The sequence below is a fragment of the Pempheris klunzingeri genome, chromosome 17 (genome assembly GCF_042242105.1).
Source record: "Pempheris klunzingeri isolate RE-2024b chromosome 17, fPemKlu1.hap1, whole genome shotgun sequence".
Lineage (NCBI taxonomy): Eukaryota > Metazoa > Chordata > Actinopteri > Acropomatiformes > Pempheridae > Pempheris > Pempheris klunzingeri.
Genome location: NC_092028.1, coordinates 2,243,550 through 2,262,785, shown reverse-complemented (window position 1 = coordinate 2,262,785; position 19,236 = coordinate 2,243,550). Strand labels below are relative to the sequence as shown.

At 40.1% G+C, this 19,236-nt stretch overlaps 1 protein-coding gene across 1 annotated transcript; it reads left to right on the top strand.

Annotated features, from left to right (window-relative positions):
• Window positions 1–624: 624 nt before the first annotated feature.
• Window positions 625–18,409, top strand: ift70 (intraflagellar transport 70). The gene is made up of 19 exons (XM_070848297.1): window positions 625–746; window positions 1,207–1,272; window positions 2,166–2,375; window positions 3,001–3,057; window positions 3,251–3,386; window positions 3,764–3,868; window positions 3,965–4,093; window positions 6,521–6,570; window positions 7,081–7,233; window positions 8,398–8,463; window positions 8,640–8,693; window positions 10,455–10,520; window positions 10,825–10,901; window positions 11,990–12,197; window positions 13,428–13,499; window positions 14,096–14,199; window positions 15,567–15,645; window positions 17,433–17,562; window positions 18,273–18,409. Exons 1-19 carry the CDS (start codon window positions 699–701, stop codon window positions 18,407–18,409), a joined length of 1,947 nt encoding a protein of 648 aa, XP_070704398.1. The 5' UTR covers window positions 625–698.
• Window positions 18,410–19,236: the final 827 nt, after the last annotated feature.

The following is a 19,236-nucleotide window of genomic DNA, read 5'->3' as shown; positions in this document are numbered from 1 at the left end:
ATCTGTTTTGACCACATCGTGTGTGTGTGTGTGTGTGTTCTTTTTTTCTGTGGCCCCTGCATGAAATCATGTCCTGGATCCTTCAAATATGAGATCATTGGTATAGTTTACGGGTCTATACTTGTTCTTAATACTCTGAAGGAATGAAGAAACAAAGAAAGAAAAGAAACAAAGAAAGAAACGAAGAGTATAAAAATATGAAAACCACAAATTTTATTTTATTCTGCTTTCACACTAGCTTCCTCTTTCTTTTTTCCAAAATGTCCCTTTTGCCCAAAAGTCGGCTTTCACTTAAAAATACAATTTTGCCTATATAGCCTATTTATTTATAATAAATACATTATATACATTGTAATGACTTATTTACTCATTTAACATGCAACACCATATTCATAGACAAGAAAGAAAGAAAGAAATGATGATACTAGAAGACGTTTTGAGTGTCTTTTGTTCAGTTACATAAAGGTTGAATTTAAAAAAAATAGAAGGTTGACAGTGTCTATTAATCCTGGTAGATGATTGGCTGTTACAAACGTCTGTCAAGAAAGTCATTTCCGGTCTCTTCCGTTGCTAAGTTACGGTTCCTATGCACTCCGTCTGTCCACTGAACAGAAGCTAGCTAAATGCTATATTCAAGAATTTGGGGATACACAACGGTTAAAGGAATTTGTAATCGTTAAAACTGCTCGTTTGGAGCAATGACAGCTATAAAAGACGGGGAGTACACGGCTACAATCTACAAGCTGGTGAGAATATCGCTGTTTTAGCAAATGTTAGCCGCTTAACGCCGTGTGAAGCTAGTGCGAGCAGAAAACGTTGGCCAAATGTCCATTCAAAAATCGTTTAATTTAGTGTTTTCTGCTTACTGACAAACATCCACACCACTCACAGCACCTCTTGTGAGGGACTGCTGGTAAATTCAGCATACATTTAATCTCTAAATAGGCTTGTGCCTGCCAAATACCTTTACTGGTAACGTTATCAGTGCTGCAGTTCAGCACAACGTTTCTCTGTTGCCCTTTGCATGGAAGTGGTTCGCTAAAACGATGCTTGATGAAGTTCCCAGTAATCTGAGACACAGCGCGGCGTGTGGTTTCATTTAAACAGCTTGTTCCCTGCTACTGTAGGTTGTTAGGTAGTGATAATAGTGTGTAATGGACACGCACTGCAAAACACCATCACAGTTAATTCTCATCTACACTTCAGATAAAAGACGGCCAGTATGTGGAAGCAATTCACATCCTAAACGGCCAACTTCAAAAACACATGAAGGTAAGATTCATTTGTCAAAAAGTTTGGAGTGTTATGTTTTGAGATGTCTGCAGGTCTTTTATGGTTGTTGTATAACTACTTGGCATAAAAGTAATTGAGTTGTCTTGGATTTTAATTCAATGTATTGCGCTGATATAAATAGTCAGTTGATTAGTTGACCTCAGGAAATTAATCAGCAACTTTTTGATAATCTGTTTCAGTAAATTTTCTGAAAACCTAGGCCTGCAATTAATAATTGTTTTCATAATCAATTTAGAAATAATTTTTTCAATGAATCATTTAATCATTTAGTCTATCAAATGTCAAAAAATTGTGAAAATCACAAGCATGACATCTTCAAATGACTTGTTTCCTGTGACCAAAGTGAAAAAAACAACAACTGTATTCACTTAACTGTGATGTATGGCAGAGAAAAGCAGCAAATTATCCCATATGAGGGGCAAGAACCTGAAAAATGTTTCGCTTTCTTACCGTTGTTTTCACCTCTCACTATTTATGGTTGAAAAATGTAGATGAATTGTTATTTTTAATTGAGGGCAGCACTGTTTCTTCACAGCAAGAAGGCTCCAGGTTCAAACCTGCTGGTCGGCTATGTGGTGTTTGCATGCTCATGTACTAAAGACATGCAGGTTAGGGTAATTGGCGACTCTAACCCTGCCTCTTGCCCAGTGTCAGCTGGGATTGGCTCCAGCCCCCCACGATAATCATAAGCGTTATAGATAATGACTGAATGAATAATAAAATAATGAATTAGATATCTTTGAGTTTTGAAGTATAAATCAGACAAAGCAAACAATTTGAAGATACCACGTTGTGTTTTTATGTTACACACATGAAAAAATGCCCGAGGCAACCGTCAGTTTAGCTTTCTCTGGCTTTTAATTGTGTCCCAGTCCAGGGCAGCGTTATCTCTGCTGGGGTACTGCTACTATCACATCCAGGATTTCACCAACTCTGCAGAGTGCTATGAGCAGCTCACCCAGCTGCACCCAGAGGTGGAGGAGTACAAGGTGTACTACGCCCAGTCCCTGTACAAAGCTGGTGCTTATCCTGAGGCCACCAAGGCTTCCTTTGTGCTCGACAACCCCAGCAGTCACACCAAGGTACAGTGAAGACACACACACACTACTGGGTTCAGACAAGCCATTATCACCATAATGCAAACTTTTCTGCAGCTCCACTTAGACTCACTACTTTGCTTTATGGGGAAATGAAAGTGTCTGGGTCCAGGTTTTTCATCACTGCCTCAAATTTGCAATTTAAGAGCAGCTCCACCTTATTTACATTGAAATTTCTTCATTCTGTTCACTCCATCTGGTACACACTTTCCATCACTGGGAGCTGTTGTTCAACAGCAGTGCTCTAACAAATACATATGGTCCATAAATGCCCAGCAAATGAAATAAAACAAGCAAAAATCTGTATAGCTTAGCAACAGGGAACACATTTTGATGAGCAGTAAATGAAAATGATGCTACCTTTAGTTTGTCTTGTCAATATGATAAGATCAAGTAGAAACATAATGTAAATGATAATGAATTATGGATGACACTCTGGATCAGAGTCTAAAGTTCATGTTAGTGTTTAATGATTTGTCTCAAAGTCAAACCAGCACTGGACTGGTTACATCATGTTCCTGTTTTACCTTAAGTTTATCCTCCCTAGCTCTCTCTCTCTCTCTCTCTCTCTCTCTCTCTCTCTCTCTCTCTCACACACACACACACACAGATGGTGAAGCTGCAAGCCTGTATCAAATATTGTGAAGAAGATTACTCTGCTGCCAAGGTGATGAGCCCTCTCACGTTATCTGTTAATACTAATTAAATAATTTCTGTTCGGTGTGTTGTCAGTTTAAATCATTATTATCTGCAGCCAAATACACATATTAATTCATTTGTGTGTGTGTGTGTGTGTGTGTGTGTGTGTGTGTGTGTGTGTGTGTGTGTGTGTGTGTGTGTGTGTGTGTGTGTGTGTGTAGTCACTGCTGGAGCAGCTGCCCCAGGACGACCCAGACTACGTCTACAATATGGGCTGTTTGCTTTACCAGGACGGCAAGCATGAGGAGGCATGCAAGAAGTTTATGTCTGCCATGCAGGTGCTGGGATACGTGCCAGGTAATCACCCAAAGACACACACATTCTATCCAACACATTAAACCTAGAATATTTACACCACCTGTAAGTTTAAACACATGAAATACAGTCACACTGTAATGCTGGACAGTCAATGACAGCTCTGATTTTAGTTTCAGACCCAGATGTCTTCATTCTTTCTCTTCAGATCACTAAATTAAGTTTTTATTAAATAGCATTAGCAACACACTCGACTTCTAAAGAATAAAACGGATTCTATTCATCAGTCATTGTGCATTAAGAACTATGCAATAAATATAATACAATATTAATAATATTTACAATTTTACAAAATTACAGTTTGAAACAATAACAGTTCATCTTGGTTCTTTTGTCTTTGTTCCCTTTCTCTCTATTAGCACTGTCCTACAACATCGCTCTGTGTTACTACAGCCTGAAGAACTACGCTCAGGCCCTCAAATACATCCGAGAGATCATAGAAAGAGGCATCAGGGAGCACCCAGGTAAAAACCACATCTCAGTGAACTACCAGTGGAAATAACCATTCTGCAGTGACCCGCTGGTGTCATATTAGTTGACCTTTCTGACCTTCGTGCCAGAGCTGAGCGTTGGGATGACGACTGAGGGCATCGACGTCCACAGCGTGGGCAACACGCTGGTGCTGCATCAGACGGCCCTGATCGAAGCCTTCAACCTCAAAGCTGCCATCGAATACCAGCTGAAGAACTGTAAGAACCTCACTTAGTGTTTCTGTGTTCTCGGAAACCTGAATCATGTAACATAAAAACAAGAGGATGGAGAAAGACGCAGGATAGTGGACCTGATGAGATGCATTTCATGTTTTTAGTTTGCTTGCTTGACATGAACTGATTATAGCATTAGTAAGTAATTAAGTAAAGCTTTACTTATATTGCACTTATTAAGACACTGTTACAAAGTGCTTCACACACACAAAAAAATCTGAATGATTTTATTTTTTAAAAGGCGAAAATAAAATATGGCACAATGAGAGACAGACCAAAACATAAGACAGGGATGGAGATCGATAAAAAGGTTTGTGAGCAGCAGCAGCTAATCAGACACAGAGAAGAGCGTTGCCTGCAGAAACACACTACAAAAATGAGCATTTAGCATCAAAGATGGGCACAAAATAGAAAAATAAAAAAAAGCGACTTAGTGGTAAATTAGCACTGCAGAGAAAGAAATAGTGAGCAGATTTTCTTTTGCTAAATAAAAGGGCAGTTATTCACAATAAATACAAAAAACAAGACAAGAAACTGACAAGTGTTTTGCCAGTAGTCTCCTCTAAACCCAATTCTAAGCTGCTCTAATCAGCAGTGGAGGAAACAACTGTATGTGACTGACATACAGAGAGTCATCACCTGACTCTGCACTTCCCCACAGCTCTACAGAGAGTTTTTGTCTTTCAGCTCAGTCATTTGATTTTACGGCCCGTAGCTTTACCGTTGTGGTTCACTCTCCAGCAGCAGCAAACAAGCCATTTTCTTTTTTTTTTTGCCTTTTCTAACACAACACAACCTTATGGAATGGTAGTATGTTAATGTTGTGCTAATAGCTTGTGCTGCGCTAAAGTGACAAAACAAAGTCATTTAATGCAGGTTTGAATGTGCTGTTGTCTCAACAGAACCAATGTGTTCCCCATTGGCTTTGACACAGGTACACTCATTTGAGTATAATCAAGCCAAGCATCACAGCAACATTGGTTATTGGTATAATATGTATTTAACAGGATTCCTACTCAGCTACAGGCTATAGAATTCAACCCAAAATCAGGTCACTTTCACAGAGCACAGTTTTCACAGCTTGTAGATGTAGCCACAAAGAGAGAGGAACTGAAAGAGAGAGAGATGAAAATCACCTGGAAAAGAACTTGTAGAGTCTCTTTTTATCTTCAAAAGCAGGCTTGCCCTCCCTCCTCAAGCCTCTGACACATTATCAAACCAGGGCTGTATGGAAGAGCTCAAAAGAAGTTTAAGGGGGTGTCCTGGCACATAGATGTTCAGGAACTTACCATATCACATAATGTCCTTAAACTACCTCACACATTGCTACTAAATGGGAAATAAATAGATGAACTGAATCTCTTATAGTACTAGACTTTAAAATGTACACATAAATTTTATTCTATTTATGTCCATTGCAGAATGTGCACTGTCAAAATAATTTATAAATGACACTATTTTACATTTTAAATTCAATTTATGAAACTCTTCTGGCTTAATGTATTTATTGAAAAATCCAACTCTGTAATCAGTTTAATTTATTTGTCCATTTATCCATTTGTGGAAGTGCTTTTAATCTTACTAGAGTATTATCAACTTAAAGGTTCCTTGTGGAGTTTTTGACCACCTGTAGCTATGGATGTTTTTCTGAAGCACGGGGTTAAGGCTAGGAAGACTACAAGCTGGCCAAAATGGGGGTGCCCACGCGTCATGGAATTTGTGCAAGGTCATGGAATTAAGAGCAGAGAAAGTTGGGGGATTTGATACGTTAGTCCTGGAAAACTGGGGAGTGTTTGCATCTCATCAAAAAAAATTGAAATTTGTTTATTCACCAAACCAATAGTTTTTGCAACACCAGTAAATTCCCTCTCTGGGTTATTCCAGGTTTCACGTGTTCTGATCTTAGTGCCAGTTTCTCCTCCTGAGCTCTAACCTTAGCTGTCTTCTGGCCATCAGGTCAACTAAAGAACTGAGGCAACAAAATAAAAAAACATCTTTAGCATGTGATGTTACATTTATAGGTCATGAAAACTCAACTTTTTATCATGGAAAATTCCAGGAATTTTACATCTGACTTAAAGTGGGAACCCTGGCTGTAAACGATACATGATCTGAAATATACATTCATATTCATTCAAACAGGCTTTGCAAAGGTTTTGTTAGGAAGGAAATTCATTCAACACGTTTCAGGCCTCAAGGTTACACATAATGAGTTTTGGTGAAAAGCACTTAATACAAACATAGCTTTTGTTTGTTTACAAGAAAACTCCACAGGGTTCCTTCATAACCGTTTTCAAGGCTCTATTCTGTTTATTCATCCAGCACAGAGAGGTCTGCAGGAGGAACACTGACGCAGTTTAAAACTATCTGAGACTAATCTTCTCTGTTTTGTTTTCATGTGTTTTCCTGCAGTGAAAGGAGCTCAGGAGGCTTTGACAGACATGCCCCCCAGATCAGAGGAGGTAACTGCCATCACCCATTCACTCCCACTGTAGTAGAGTGTGTGAGTGTGTGCATCTGGATTCTCCACACCCTTTGGCTAAGTGTGATTATTCTGTTATAATCTGAATTAAGGAACCGCCTTGCCAACAGCATGGAGATAACAGAGATTAATAGAATTTTAGAATAGAGACTTAGGTGTGAAGGCTCTCATGGAGGTAATGATGTTGATGATTTAATCGTCCTGAAACTGTTTCATTAAAATCACTGTACAGATGGGGCACTGTCCTTGGTCCAGTCTGTAACTGTCACTGAGTCATGACTGGCTGTTCAACCTGAGAGCAGTGAGAGAAGTGTACGACTACTGCCCCCTACTGGGATTTGATACTGAGTGCATCCTACCAGCTGTCACACTTTTCATGCTTATATCGTCTGTCGCCTCTTTTCCTCATCATATAGGGTATATATAGGATGTTGTATTTTACATAGGAATGAAATATAGTGTATCTCATACTGTGTGTGTGTCCTGGCAGGAGCTGGACCCAGTGACACTCCACAACCAGGCTCTGGTGAACATGGACACGAAGCCATCGGAGGGTTTTGAGAAGCTGGCCTTCCTGCTGCAGCAGCCCTCCTTCCCCCCTGTCACCTTCGGAAACCTGCTACTGCTTTACTGTAAACACGAGGTACACAACAGGCCAACCCCTCCCAGGGTACAGGTGTTGTCCTGGTCCTGGAAGGTCCTGGACCGGATCTGCTATGGCTTTAAGTATCGCTGAGCAAGAAATCTTATCCTGCTCAGGACCTGCTATCAATACGGTGGCAGCTTAAAGGATAACTGAAGTGTTTTTAAACTCGGGCCCTGTTTTTACTTGTTTTGGTGTCTGAATGACTGACAGGTGTAAAAAATGTTGGAATTGGTCCAGTATACCGCCTCAGCTGGCAGCTGGTAAACGGGCTATAATTCTGACAGGAATCTGTCAGACAGGAATCTGACAGGCTCAGATTCTTATTCTTAGTGTCTTTTGGTTTAACCACAAACAGTCATTATATCGCTCCTTGCACACACACCAGACTCCACTGACAGAAACAGTGATTTTACCTCACAGTCAAAGTCACAAAGTCCTGTGTTCTGCAAGATAAAGGTACTGTTTTTGTCAGTGGAGTCTGGTGACTGTGAAGTGCGTCATGTGGCTGCTGTTTGTGGTTAAACATAAAGGTTCTTACCCTTTGCCAAAATGTCCTTTGAATAATGGACTCCATGGACAAAAATAGTTATTTTACCTTGTAGAACACAGGATTTACTGGTTGTTATTGTCTGTTACACACAGCCTGTCTCGTGGCTGTCAGCTGACGTGATCTACTGGACCTCTTTCTGTACCTACCAGATATTTCAAACCCAAAACATGTAAAAAAAAAAAAAAAAAAAAGAGAGAGAAATTGCGTAAAACATTTCAAAATTCCTTTATCCTTTAATTCTAAACTTTTATTGTGACTCATTTGGCAGCCATATAAACCAAAGACTCCATCCAATAACCTTGTGTATACCAGGGTTGTCACACTGAATAATATTAGATCAGGTCTTCATGACGGTGTCCACCCCCTGGAGCTGTATTAATCATACAGATAATTATTGCGGCGTTCTCCTGCAAAAGCATGACACTCCTCTGTTACATGAGAGACTATATCAGCATTTTCCACAGTACACCAGCGAGGGTCCATGCAGGGAGTAACAATGTTTATGAAAGGATTTGGAGTCATGTGGTGTGTCTTAGTGGAAAGAGCTAAAAACACACACAGATTCATTAAAATGGTATTAACGTCACTGCTGGATTCAATCTTTCTCTCAGTACTTTGACCTGGCAGCTGACGTCCTGGCAGAGAACGCTCATCTCACCTACAAGTTCCTCACCCCGGTAAGTCACATTCTGGGCACATAGATGTGCTTTTGATGTAACATACTGCATGAAGTCTAACAAATGTATATTTTTCATTACATTTCTTGTTTGCCTGAATAAATATACTTTATAATCATGAAGGGTTTCGTATGACAGGATCCATTTTTAAGATGATGTGTTTTTTCCCTTTCCAGTACATGTATGAGTTTCTTGATGCCTTGTTGACCTGCCAGACTGCACCAGAGGAGGTGAGAGGAGATTATTATTATCATTATTATGATTATTATTGTTATTAGTAGTAGTAGTAGTAGTAGTAGTACTTTTACATAAGCAGGGAGGGCCATTTAGAGTTAGCTCTCTTTCACAAGGGTGCCCGATTAATGTACATATGAAACAATAAAAGCACACGAAAGTTACAGTGCACATCAGCAAATTATGGACATCAACATAAGGAACAACATCATTTCTAAGAAAACATTCGCACTGCTCCATGTCACTCAAAAGAGATTAAAATCAATTAAAAAGGGATAAGCTTGTCTAATTTTACAAGCCTCTGTAGATTGTTCCACTCGTGTGGAGTAGAGTGTTTATGAATCCTGGTCTCAATACAATAAACATGATGATTTTCAAGGACCTTTTCAAGGACCAAATAGTCTTGGCTCCTAGTACAGTGTGAAAATGATCTATAGTTAAAGGAAGGTTGCCAAGATGGGCTTTGTAAATAAATAAAATTCAGTGCCTTTTTCCTCCCACTGCCAATGACTGCCACCCAACTTTCTAGAGTATGTAATGATGTGCTGAATCCCCAGTGACCCGAGGCTGTAATCACAGACTGCACCCAGAGGTTTAACAGAGGAGGCAGGAGAGTGCATGTAAATTACTGCTCCATAGTACATAATGGAGAAGGAGGTTGACTGAACAATGTGCACTCTGTGTTTCTGGTAATACAGTATGTGTTTTATTTCTATAAAAGAATGGCAGTTTTGCTATTAAGGACTTAGTCAATTCAAACAGAGGGTTCTTGATGCACAGCTTGTCATCAAGCCACAAACCATGGTATTTATAAGAGGTTATTCAGTTTTCTAGAAAACAACATGCGTTGTGTTTTATCTGAGTTTAACATTCATATAAGACCTTACAGTTCGCAGCATCGCACAGAAATCAATATGTAAGTTCTGAAATGCCTCTACAACAGAGGGCACAGTGGTATAGAAAACAGCATCATCCATGTAAAGTTTAAGATTAAATGACTTTGTGTAATGTTGTAGTAATTACGAACCCTCAGAGCGTTATCACCAGCCTGTCTTTAGGCTCATTGTGTTGTTTTTTAAATGTTTACAACCTCTGTAAATCTTGTGTAAGGTGAGAATCTGTCATTGTGTTTACAGCGGAGCAAGAAATCAAGAATCATTAACATAGCTTCAGATATTTGGCACATCTGCTGTAGCTGAAAGGGGATGACAGCGATGAGTCATTTTAAAACTAACAAGCCTGAGTTGCATAAAACTTTGCACTTTTGTGATCACAAGAAGCACAGGTAAATTACAGTTTGGACAGTTTGGACTTAAGTCAGCTTCACTTGGTCAAACATGTTTAAACTACTTAGGATGGAATGAATGTGTTGGGTTAGGGTTACTGACACTGACATTTAAAGGTCCTGTGTAAGACGGGAGTTATAGATGGCATCTTGACTAACCTTGTCAAAGTCACCACGTAATCTCAGGGGAGTTTTAATTCTCAATGTCCAGGTTCCACTTTATATTTCTAGTACCTTGTCTTTTTATCCAGCTGAGACTGTATGGATGTGCACAGTCTGTGCTGTAGCCCACTTTGTAATTCTGTCTGATGAATATTTGAACACATAACTTTTTCATGATGGAGCTTTAAGGTCATTCTTCACATCTTAAAGAGTTCATGGTTTCTGTTCTGAGGCTATGATGGTAGTTTTTCATCCAAAAATGAAGTCATGTATACCTTGTTTCACTTTCCACCCTCTGTTTATTCCACAGGCTTTTAGAAAGTTTGATGAGATGAACGCAAAACTGACAGAGCAGTTACGCAAGCTGGCCAAGCAGGTTGTTTACCTCCTTCCTCCTCGTCCACTCTTTCTCGTTTCTGGAACTTTCCTTCTAATTTATTATGTATTGCACTGTGCAAATGTTTATTTTTGTATATTTTATTTTGACACGTGTAAACATTTGTCATCTTGTAATTAGCTGCAAAAGCCTGCTAATACAGCTGAGGCTGTCAGTTACAATTAAAGGAATTGTGTCACTATGAGTAATATGTAATTATTACATCACAGTCAGCAGCAGAGTTTGATGTAAAGAAGCTCTTTGGAGAGTTTGGGCTGAAGGTCTTTGATCCGTTTTCTCTAAGGTGCAGGAGGCCAGGCTGGCTCGAGACGATGAAGTGCAGAAGAAAGCTCTGCAGGAGTACGACCTGATGCAGGAGAAGTGAGGACACACACACACAAACACACACTCACACACACCATGGTGAAATGTGAGAAGTAAATCTGCAACAGTTGCTTGCTGACATGTTGCACCAACGGAGAATATTTACCTCCACTAAGGAGGTGGTGTTTTCAGTGCCGTTGTCTGTTTGTGCCCAGGATTATTGAAAAACTACTGGCATTACATTTTGAAGAACAACAAGCAATCAAATGCAGATCTGGACTACTGGCCCTGCCTGAGGTCACATTTTCCAAGTGCCCTTCTAGTTTCAAATGCAATTTTTTGACATGTATATTTTACATGTCTTGAATCTTTAATATAACAAGAAATAATAAGAACTGGGTGTCTACAGGTCATGGAATTTCTGGAAAGTCATGGAAAGCCTATTGCAGACAGGAACAGTTAAGTCATTGGGGCAAGTCCTGGAAAATCTGGGAATTTTGTGCAATTTAAAAAAAATTAATAATAATAATTTCACTATACCAGTTCACTGTACCAATACGTTTCCTCTCTGAGTTTTTCCCAGTCTTATGTGCACACTCACTGGTTACACAAAATCTTGAGTCTGAACCGAAGTCTCCGAGGTGAACCGATGTGCGTTTTAAATCATTTTTTGCACATCATTTCACAGGCACAGGTCATCAAAAATCTACCTTCTAGTCATGGAGCGTCATGGAAAAGTCAGGGAATTTTACATTTGGCTTGAAATGTATTCTTGAAAGCTTTGATACATACTTTAGATCACAGTATAAAAATAGTCCATACTACTATTCTTACTGTTTTAACCAAAAGCATTCATCCAGTTGAATTACCGCAAAAAGTGATCTTGTAAAAGAAATACAAGAACCTGTTAAATCAAAAATCAAGTCACTGTTCCTTGGCCTGAGGTTCTTCTACCTGCAACTATGTGGAGATTCACACAAAAAAAAGGGGAATCCAGCTGACTGACACAAAATGTGGAGAGCTTCTCTTAACTCTTCTTCTCACGCTCCCGTCTCCTTGCTCCACATGAAAAGACTACCAGTTCTTTCCTCTTCATCTGGTTAATTCTCTATCCTCCCCGTGTGATTGGCCCACTCTTATCCCAGGTACATTGTGGTCCTGATGGCCCAGGCCAAGATCTACTGGAACCGGGAGAACTTTCAGATGGTGGAGAAGATTTTCCGCAAGTCTGTGGAGGTCTGTAATGAGGACGATACCTGGAAGCTGAACGTAGCCCACGTACTCTTCATGCAGAACAAGTACAAGGAGGCCATCGGCTTCTACGAGCCCATCGTCAAGAAGCACTACGACAATGTGAGTATTTCAGGATGGCTCCTTGTAGTCAGGAAGAACATGAGGGAAGTAAATGTGTGGAGGGAGACTTAGAGTACATGTCTTTGATGGTGTATTAAGGCCATTGTGGGTGTGATATTTCAAGAAAAGAATTCTGAGATTTAGGTTGTAAATTTACAAGAAAAAAGCTCAAATATTCTTTGAGATTTAAGTGGTAAATATATGAGAAATACACTGAGGAAATCATGTGAGAAATAAACATAAAGTCCACTACCACTTCAATGTTTTTACCTACAATGGTCCTAATAGGCCATCACCTGTATCAGACATGAGGCACCTGACTAGTTCTGATTCTGAAGCTGAAATACGATGCTGTTTATCGTCCCCACTGACAGTCTACAGGACTAAACGTTGACAGTTTGCCTTTCTGTCCAGGTGGAGCAGTGTAACATTCAGGAGTGTCCCTGCAAGTGCAAACCTTCGGTAAAAACAGAGACCAGAAAGCTCTGAAGTGTCTTCACATCTGTGCATGACATCTGTTTCGATGATTTTCAGCGGTTGCTGTTTTTGTTTGGGTTCTGTTTTTTATTTTCTCTGATTGTTTGCAGTGGTGTTTATGTCATTCCTGGCATCTGAAAAATTTGGCCTTTGTCCAATTTTAGAATACTGAAGTCAAGATAGTCCTCTGTTTTTCTTCCCTAGATTTCTTCTGCTTTTTCCCTGTTAAAAGGGTTTTGGGGGAGTTTTTCTTTATTCAAATAAAGGGTTTAAGGACACAGGGTGTCGCATGCTGTGCAGATTCTCATCAGTGATTTTTGGAATATACAGATAAAATTTGACTTGACTTGAGTCCGTTTCTTTCAGAGCAGCATTTTTAGCAGGATTTCTTCAGATCCTGACTCGAATCTCAAAAGCTGTTTTCTTTTTCTAATACGAATGATCATTTATGAAATATGTATGTATATTATATTCTGAATAGCATTAAAATACTTTCACTAGCAGTCTAAAATCAGTTTTAGTAAACAAGTAAAGGTTTGAGATGAGCACTGGCTAGAAATATTTTGTAAAATGCCAAAAGTTTTAAAAGAATACTGTGTGTGTGTGTGTGTGTGTGTGTGTGTGTGTGTGTGTGTGTGTGTGTGTGTGTGTGTGTGTGTGTGTGTGTGTGTGTGTGTGTGTGTGTGTGTGTGTGTGTGTGTGCGTGTGCGTGCGTGTGTGTGTGCGAGCGTGTCTGTGTGTGTCCCCCTGTAGATCCTGAATGTGAGTGCTGTGGTCCTGGCCAACCTGTGTGTGTCCTACATCATGACCAGCCAGAATGAAGAGGTGCTGTACAAAGGTTCACACAGAGCTGTTCACTAGTCAGCAGCATCCTGTCACTGCTCTGCTTAACAATATAACACTTTTTTACAACATTTCAGAGGGAAATATCGTACCTTTGTTGGTATATAAACACAGTATATATCACTCTACATGCTTTTACCTTCAATACTTTAAGTAAACTTTGCTGATAATACTGAGTATAGAGCTTTTACTTGTAATGGAGTATCACCATGGTGCTGTATTACTGAATACGTCCTCCTCCACTGCTTTTACATTTGATACTTTTAACGTAAGTGCATTTTGATGATAATACTTGTATACATTTGCCAACTTAACTTAAGTAGGTAGTACAATACTTCCTCCACGTCTGCCTGTGGCCTACTCACCCTGCAGTAAAGGGCTTTAAATGTGTTCATCAAATGACAGATGTTGTTTTGCTTATTTAGTTTGGAAACTGGTTAACTTTTATGTTTAGCCTGTAGATATTGTCTCTGTATGGGACTTTTAACGAGTTATTTCATATTCTCCCATGTTAGGGTTCCTTCAGTAGACAGTATGAATCAGCCTCGTTTCCTCCTTATGTCATCCTGGTCTAACAGGCCGAAGAGCTGATGAGGAAGATCGAGAAAGAGGAGGAGCAGATCTCCTACGATGACCCCGACAAGAAGGTTTTCCACCTCTGCATCGTCAACCTGGTCATTGGGTGAGTTCCAGCCGCTGCTGCCTTTCACTAATCCTGCTGGAAAAACTGCCTCAGGGCCTGATTACACCGGAGTCTTGAGGCTTTTTATCTGCCTTTGCGTTGCTCTGCTCCTTCCTTCTTCTGTGCTGCAGGAACCGCACCACTACACCCTATTGTAGAGCACGTGTGTGTCCAAATTCCACACCACCTACACCCCTCAGACCTCAGCAACAGAGCCGTCACACGCATGGCACTCACAGTTCAGTCCACTGTTCACACCACGTCAGTCTGATTGGGATTTAAGATGTAGGAGGACCCACTTTGTGCATGTGCTGTGTGCATCAGTGGTGGAATTTTAAACTAATACAGTATTTATATACAACTTTGAGGTACCAGTGCTTTACTGAAGTGTTTTCTTCTCGTACCACTTTCCTCTACTGTACTCCACCACATTTCAGAGCGAAATATTGTACTTTTGGTTGCACTACATTTATCTGACAGCTTTAGCTCTGTAACAGATTTAAGACTTTTTGATGCAAACCACGTGAAAAGTACAGCTGAAACGGTTAGACCATTAACTGAGTGACTGAAAATGAAAACATTTGCTGGTTGCAGCTTCTCACATGTGAAGATTTGCTGTTTTTCCTCTGAATGATTTGTTGTAATGAATCATGTGAATGTGTTTTGCCTGTTGGTGGGAGACCAGTGAAGGAGTCACTTTGTGATCTGGCTCATTGTGACACCACTTCTCACTATTTTCACTATTTTTACAAACCAAACAATCAGTGGATTGATGGAGAAAATAAGCAGCAGATGAATCATCAGTTGCAGTTTGATACTAAATAGTTCAAAATGAGCTCCACCTGAAACAACTCCAACAGTAGGAAAAAGTACACAGTGCTTTTTATTTAGATCTAAAGTAAAGTAAAGAGGAATTTTAACAAATATATGCAAATATGCATCATAGGAATGAAACTGCAAAATAGTAGTCCAATCAATTGTCAAAACTCTGATCTTTTTTTTACCTTTCAGATTCTTGTCACGCCAAGTCTGTCAGTGTGTCTGTTTCAGCTTTAATTGAAATGCCACCATGGTTGGACGGAGACTTTGAAACTTGCCAGTTGATGATGATGAAAAGTGAAAGAAAGTGAAAAACAAAACCAACAAAGGCAAACTTGTCCTAATCCAAATCTGTAATAAAATCTCATAATCTCATATGACACCTGAACAAGTTCCATTTACCAAAGAAGGAAGAAGGTCACAGGACACAGTCAAAAGCTCTGAAAAAGCTAGCTTGTTAAACTTTCTTACATGTACTGGATCTTTTCCTAAACACTCAGCAATGCAGATGAAGTAGTAATCCACTGATTGTTGTGTTTTGCTGTCAGGACGCTGTACTGTGCCAAGGGGAACTACGACTTCGGCATCTCACGTGTCATCAAGAGCCTGGAGCCTTACAATAAGAAGGTCAGCCATTAAAGGGAAGCATTGGTATCTGTAAACAAGGGCCCTAGTTTTACATAATTTGGTTTTTAAATGACAATACGTGCTGGTACAAACAGTCTTGGTCCAGTAGATCACAAAACGGGCTGAAATGGTTGCAACCTTAATCCTTTGGAGCAACTGCAGAGTACGCAGTCAATCACTATCAATGACAGTAGGTCCACTAAAAGAGCTTGTTTGATCCACTGACAGACTCAGAGTGTTATTCTAAGTGTGTGACAGCATCATGGAAAGGATCCCTACAGAGAGAGACCTGGAAGATCCTTTTGGTTTAACCACAAACAGCCGTTATCGCTCTCTGCACACACACCAGACTCTATCGGCAAAAACAACGCAGGACTTGTCAGTCTACCACTGCCTCAACTGGATAGTTTGTTTTTGTTGTTGTGTGACACTGGTGTTTTAAAGGATTGGGTCAGATCCAACTCAATAATTGTGTAACACACAATAACACAAATAAAGTAACCGAGTGAGGCAGCGGTAGAGCAGCAACTCCTGTGTTCTGAGAGGCAAAATTACTGTTCTTGTCAGTGGAGTCTGGTGGCTTTGAAGACAGTGATATAACCGTTTTTTCTGGTTAAACAAAAAGGATCTTGAGTTTATTAGAAATTCTCATACCTCCCTACAGTCACCTTAAATAAGAGATTACATTCCTCACATATTTCTAAGGAAAAAAACTTTAGCATTAGAATGTCAGTTTTGAAAGACACGTATCATGTTTTGAACCAAAAATAACCTCTTGCCGAGGGTCTCTGAGGCTGACCAGCTCTTTTCGGGACCTTTGATCTGGTCCAGTCACAACACCAGACTCTGGCTGCAGCTGAGTCCACTAAGCTCCAGCTGAGAACACAAGCCGTCATCCTGAGTGTTTCCCCCTCTCATCCTCACAACAATCACCTCCACAGAGTCACTTTCACAGTGAAAGCAGGGAGGAAATCAGGAATGTGAGGCCTGGCGAGCCCACACAGTCACGCCAGCTCCTCACAGCCTGACCATCAAGAAGGAAGAAATCAATGGCACATACCACCCTTCATATTCAGTCTATAACTAGCAGTGGCGGACTCACGGTGCATTCACTGTATAGTGAAACAGATCCAAATTATTTTGTTATATGGCTGATTTAAAGTATAACTACTACACCCCTGTAATAAAAACACACGGGGAACTATTAACTATTTAACCATTTGGAAGCACACAGAGCAACATATAGGGCCACCTATTGCATTTTGTCCACAGGAATCCTAGAGGCCACTTTATCTTACAGTCAAAAATATTCATTCATGGTAATGAAAGTCTCTGTTGGACTAATTTATATACAGTATGTTACATTTATTCTATATTATTTTATACAATACTCTTACATTCTATGTGACATTTGTACTGTACCACATATTATGTTATACTACTGCATTTCACCTTATATCATATTTTATATTCCATCCTATATAATAGTGCACTATATTATACTATATTGTGAAAATATGTCATACTATTTTGTTACATTATATACGATACTTCTATCATATTTCAACACACACTAAGTATCATTACTTTCTAAATATTACATATTATTCTTCTGTACACTTTTTACATGGGCTACTATATGTGCTCCGACAAATCACACTACTGTCACTCTTGTCTTGTATTGTCTTGAGTTTAATTTAATTTTTTATTTTTGTCTTAAATACTTCTAATTATTTATTTTTTTTACTTTCTATCTTCTTGTTTTATCTGTGTGTGTGTGCGTGTAGCTGGGGACAGACACATGGTTCTACGCCAAGCGTTGTTTCCTCTCTCTGCTGGAGAACATGTCCAAACACATGGTCATGCTGAGGGACACTGTGGTACAGGAGTGTATTCAGTTCCTGGAGCACTGCGAGGGTGAGCAGCACACACACACACATACACACACCTGTAAAAACGCTGGACCACTGCACTGTATGTAACCACAGCCTATGTAAAGCCCTTTAATCTAAAACAAGTCAGCTGGAAACATTAAAACACCTCCCAGAGACAACGTTCTCATCCAACCCATGGAGCCAACATTAACCCAATTAGCTTGATAGCTAGCTGCAACTGATGAACACTGCTTTTGTCTAATGCTGTCTGAAAACAAATTGTTCCATTGTTTCAAACTCTACTCACAGATCTGATGGTATATCTGCCCTCTGGCTTTGTTAACCCCATATGTGCAGCATTAGAGTGGAATGTGATGTTTTCTGATCAGATTTTCATGAAATCTGCACTGATATTTATAATCTCCAGAGGATGAATCCTGATGGTTTTGGTGCACCCCCCCACGTTTCCTCCTGCACCACCATCAGATCGGTTTCCATTTCTATGGATAAATATCAAAATCTGGTGGCCAAACTTTCATTAGATTTGATGAACATTCATGGTCTCCAGAGGATGAACCTTTTTAATGACATTTTCCTCTACTCTCCTCTACTGTTTATATTTTTAGTCTAAGAATCGCGAAATCCTGAGGAACACTTTCACGTAGTGTAGTGTAGAGAACATTTCAGCTTGTAGGAGACGCACAGTTCAGACGTCAGTTCTGAATCTGGTTGTTTTCCTTGTCCCACCTGCAGCGTACGGTAGGGAGGTTCCCGCCATCATCGAGCAGCCGCTGGAGGAGATCCGCATTCACATCGGTAAGAACACCGTCACCTATGAGACTCGACTGCTCAAGGCGCTGTTCTTCGAGGTCATTGGCTGGAACAAGTGACGTCACCGCACACAGGTGACACTGCAACATGAGAGTCACTGACACTGCAGCCGGCAGTGGCATTTTGTCAACGTCTTCTGTTCAAAGGAGGAATTAAGAGACAATCAGCACACATACACTGGTACACACACACACACACACACACACACACACACACACACACACACACACACACACACACACTGAAGCATTTTGAATGAGGCGTGCTGGAATTCAAACCATTTCCAGTTCCTGACTCCCTTTGGGCAGCTTTTGTATCCACTTCATCCTTTTCATCAGCACACACACATGCACACACACACACTCACCCCAGGGAAAGCTTTTATTTTGAAGTTGAGTTGAGCTGGGGGAGTTTTGGCAGAACATTTCTTACATAATCAGTTCCTTTCTCACTTTATGAGTGTTACAGGAGGCTTCTTGCTTCACTTCACAGATTCTTTGAGCCACTAATGTAAGCAGCGGTGATCTGTTTGTTATCCGTGCTACTCAAAGGAGAGCTCTGGTATTTTAAAACCTGCGCCCTATTTGGACATATTTTGGTGTCTAAATTTGGTGGAATTGTTTACCTCACATGTAATGAGAGTTACTGGTCACACAAAGTCCTGTTTTTGTCAATGGAGTCTGGTGTGTTTGAAGAGAGCGATATAACATCTGTCTCTTGTTAAACCAGAACGATCTTACAGATCTATCTCTGTAGGAATCATTTCCGAAGTGTTGTCACAATAACAATCATAGTTTGATCAGGTGCAGTTGCCTCAAAGGATTTCGTTGCAGCCATTGCAGCCTGTGTCACAGCTGCCAGCTGAGTCGATCTACTGGACCAGTTC